The following is a 4,210-nucleotide window of genomic DNA, read 5'->3' as shown; positions in this document are numbered from 1 at the left end:
TGTTGAAACTAAAAATGTGTACATTTTCATTTAGAAAAACTAAGGTGTTTTTAATTTCACAGCAGCAATATTCAAAAACATTCCAGGTCCATGTTTCCCACCGTGAAGCATCCCCTCTTCTTCTAACAACAGACTGTAAACATGCAGGACCTGAGGAGAGCAGCTGCTGGACTTATGGAGGTAATGTTGTCCCATTCTTGTCTGATGGAGGATTCTAGCTGTTCAACAGTTCTGGGTCTGGTCTGTGTATTTTTCTGCTACATGGGAGCATGTGTTCTTCTAAAACCTGTATATACTTTTCTTCATTGATGATGTCGTTCCATAGTCAGTCTTAACACATACTCTAAGCACTAGCAACATAGACATATTATTTATTTAAAACTTAGACGGGCACAGCTCTTCATTCCCTTTCTAAATGATCTTGATTTTCTTGTTTTACTCCATGTCCTCTGTATATTTGATCTTAAAATCAGAGTGTAAGGATGCTGGTTAAGGTGTGTGCTTTTAGTTCAGGTTATGAGCTAAACATATCAACATGTACAAATTAACTATTTCATTAAATCTGACTTTTTAAATAGTTCAAAAGTTGTCTACTAATTAAATGGAAGTCAAATTTTGTAGTTGAACAATGTCTGTAGTGAAACTGCATCTTCCCAAAGCAATATGTTCTACAAAACTGCAGTCTCGGCACAGCCTGAGACTTGTGCTCTTTACCAGCTGTGCAGCTGTATCAACCTCACTAAACATGACAGCTCTGGTAATATGGTTTCAGGGAGAATATTTTATTGTTGGCCATGTGTGCATGTCATCATTTCTTTCCTCATCAGTGTCTTCATGACGTGCAATTACTCTGTGTATGCCAGATTCATAAATAATCGTTACACTGCATCTCATAGACTGCCTACCTCTAAAACAGGAAAGGGCAATGCTGGTCCTGGAGGGCCACTATCCTGCATGTTTTACTTCTTTCTTTGCTCCAACACACCTGATTCAGAGGTTAAATTACCTATTCATGTCCTGCAGAAGCCTGTTAATCACCCACTGATGATAGATAGATAGATAGATAGATAGATAGATAGATAGATAGATAGATAGATAGATAGATAGATAGATAGATAGATAGATAGATAGATAGATAGATAGATAGATAGATAGATAGATAGATAGATAGATAGATAGATAGATAGATAGATAGATAGATAGATAGGGTGCACTTCATTTGTACCATATAAACACACATCACTTTTCTACTTTTACCTACCTTTTTGTTAGCATTCTTCTCAGACAAACTGGCATTTTACTGATATTATTTTTCGTACAAATAACATTACAAGTCAACAGGGGTGCCTCCAGAAAGTTTTCAAAGGGGTGGCCAGATGGGGCCACTGAAAATCTTGAGGTGTCACACCAAAACCAAAAGTATTCACAAAATTTAAGACGTTTTATTTTACTGCAGTCATATATAAGCTATTTGAAAAATATTGCAATATGGGAGTTGGTTTAATGGCACTATCAACTGGAGGCCAGGGGGAGCTATGGCCACCTCTATAAATTTTAACTAGTGTTCTTAATGAAATGCCACACAGCTGCTCTTCTGCACAGCGGTAAGCCCACTTTGTATCAAACATGGCCAGAGCAGGGCACCCAGAGGAATGCTGAAGACTTCTGTTCATCTGGGAGCCAAGCTTTTAGAACTGAAGTGCTGTTAAAACTTTTACTATATCACTGAAATATCATTAGAACTCAAAAAACTAATGTTTCTTCCAAACTAGCATTATGCTAATGCATTAGCTTCAGCAGGTCACTTAGTGACTTAGTACAGGACTCATAAACAACATAAATTGATGGCAGATAAACACAGCAAAGAAACATCCATGTCTATTAAAATCAAACTGTTACTGTTTACAGGTTCCTGGTGATTAGCTTTCCCTCCAGTTCCATCCTCTGTTGGTCACTGGTAGTTTAATGACCAATCACAATGTGGGAAACTACAACTACTTTTCACCAGATCATTCAGAAACACTGCTTTGTGGTAAAAACAGGTCATAGTATTTAAACAAATGTAGCTCCATTCTCTGTTGGTAAAACTAATAGTTTTATTTTAATCACATGGTCTCGAGACCAAATGTTGGATTGCTTCATTAGGTGGATGTGTTATTAGTCCAGTCTAGTGAAAGAATTCAACATTAACTCTTGGTTTAAAGGTCACATGACATGGAGGTCAGTAGTTTTTGTTTTTCAGGTGTCATTGGTTCGGTAACTTGTTGATGGTCCTGAAGCGAACCCCACATTTAGGAGGAGGGAGACACGGAGGTGGTCTGACCCACATCTCACTGCAGGAAGACATCGCTGAATCCAACCTGAGTCCCCCCGGTGGGCTGGGGCACTTCTGTTCAGTGGAGTAACTTTGTAGCTTTTTTCCTACTTGCTGGTGTTTTGGGGGGTTGTTCTTGCAGCACATTTCCTTTTTTTTGTCTATTTTGTGTGATTGCAACATTTTTCTTTTGCTGCATTTTTTCTTTGCATTTGTTTTTTGTGTGTTTGTGGTGCGTTTAGGTGTTTGCTGGTGTTTGCACCTGTCAGCCACTGCACCTTTTAGATCTTTGAATTAAACATTGTGGGTAGAAAAAAACACCTTTCTGAAAATGTTTTACTCGAAAGAACTGAATCATGGCTTTCTGTTTTAAAGATCTTGTTTGACTACTATCAGATAATCTGACTTGCTATAGACACATCATGTAGAAACATGAAATGTCTCATTTAGTGCTTATTTTCTCAGATATATACCTGAAGTGACATATTCAACATACAGTATACAGGTTCTTTAGCATTATCCAAAACAATGGCTATAATTCAGTTATTGTTACAGATATTGAGCTCAGTTTTGTGTGGCAGTAGCTGAAAGTCATCCCCAACACATGCTCTGTGTGCTCACAGATCATGACATCTTTGCTTTAAACTATGGCAAGCGAGGCAGCGGACGATATGTATCACTTTAAAGAATGCAATCAGTTTTCCAGTCTATATGACAGTATAGCTGAAAAGTGATGCAGAAAGGCAGCAAGAAGAGTTGCACATCTCCGAACTTTAAGCTACTATTCAAGAAGTTTCCACACCTCAGTAAACACAAGTGGATCCTTTAACAAGCTGCTGGGTCCTCTTATAAAGAGGTGGTGGGGGGAGGTTTATGTTCAGACTTTCTCCACATTTGCTGTTCACTTAGGAAGTTCACAGCAAAACCTGATCTACATGCCTACTCCAGGGGCTGAACATTATGCAAAAAAGTCCACTGCAGAAATGTAAGTGTTTTTGACAGAATGTTCACTTGTGACGATTATTTAAGAAAAAATAAATAAAAGTCTGTTTTTCACTTCACAGCTTTAATAGCTACAGTAGGTTAATGACTACAGTAAAATACTTAACTAATTGTAGTCACTCTTGAAAAGCTTTTAGTCCTAAAATGGAAAAGCAGTCAGTTTTCAGATGTATTTATTTTTCACCAAGGCTGCACTTCCTTCTCAGAGACAAACTTCCCCTGAGGTTCTGTGGCTCCTGGAGGCAGCAGAGCCAGGTAGACCGGTGTGACGGCGCCCTCATCTGGTGACTTGTGAGCCGCCATGGTTCCCATGTCAGTGCGCACCCATCCTGGACAGCAGGAATTCAACAGGATCTAAAAAAACAAACAAATAGACTAAGAGTAAACTGCTAAGGAATAATATCAGAGACGTGTGGTCATGGATAAGGAAGATCACAGGCTTCAAGAAGAAGGAAGATCAGATATATGGAAGTCTGGACAGAGCAGATGAGCTGAACACTTTCTTCAACAGGTTCCGTTCAGGAACAAGCTCACCATCCTCCCCTCCTGCCTCCAGCCAAACAGACATCCCACCCTCCTTTGACCCACAGCCTTCCTGTAACACCTCAGCTGTTTTATCCTCCACCTCAGTCATGGACTCTTCTGCTTCCACAAGTTTGTCTTCAACCAAATCAGGAGATGCTGCTGCCCCCCCTTTGCTTCCCCCTCCCACTTTTCTGTTTCTAGAAGTCAAGTGAAGAGGCAGCTGGAGAGACTGAACCGGAACAAGGCTGCAGGTCCAGATAGTGTCAGCCCCAGAGTCCTGAAGGCCTGTGCAGAACAGCTCTGTGGGATTCTGCAACACCTCTGCAACCTTAGCTTGACTCAAGAGAAGGTACCACTGTTGTGGAAGAC

General features: G+C 40.0%; 1 protein-coding gene across 1 annotated transcript in view; it reads right to left on the bottom strand.

Annotated features, from left to right (window-relative positions):
- Positions 1 to 3,363: 3,363 nt before the first annotated feature.
- LOC108250748 (carbonyl reductase [NADPH] 1-like) overlaps positions 3,364 to 4,210 on the bottom strand; it is a 6,614-nt gene continuing 5,767 nt past the window's right edge. Inside the window, exon 7 of the mRNA XM_037973462.1 lies at positions 3,364 to 3,670. Coding sequence (XP_037829390.1) covers positions 3,497 to 3,670 — 174 coding nt within the window. The 3' untranslated portion in view covers positions 3,364 to 3,496. The remainder of the gene's footprint in view (positions 3,671 to 4,210) is intronic.

This window comes from Kryptolebias marmoratus, linkage group LG22, assembly GCF_001649575.2.
Source record: "Kryptolebias marmoratus isolate JLee-2015 linkage group LG22, ASM164957v2, whole genome shotgun sequence".
Classification (NCBI taxonomy): Eukaryota; Metazoa; Chordata; class Actinopteri; order Cyprinodontiformes; family Rivulidae; genus Kryptolebias; species Kryptolebias marmoratus.
Note: the sequence above shows the minus strand (reverse complement) of the source record. Positions and strands in the feature narration are given on the sequence as shown.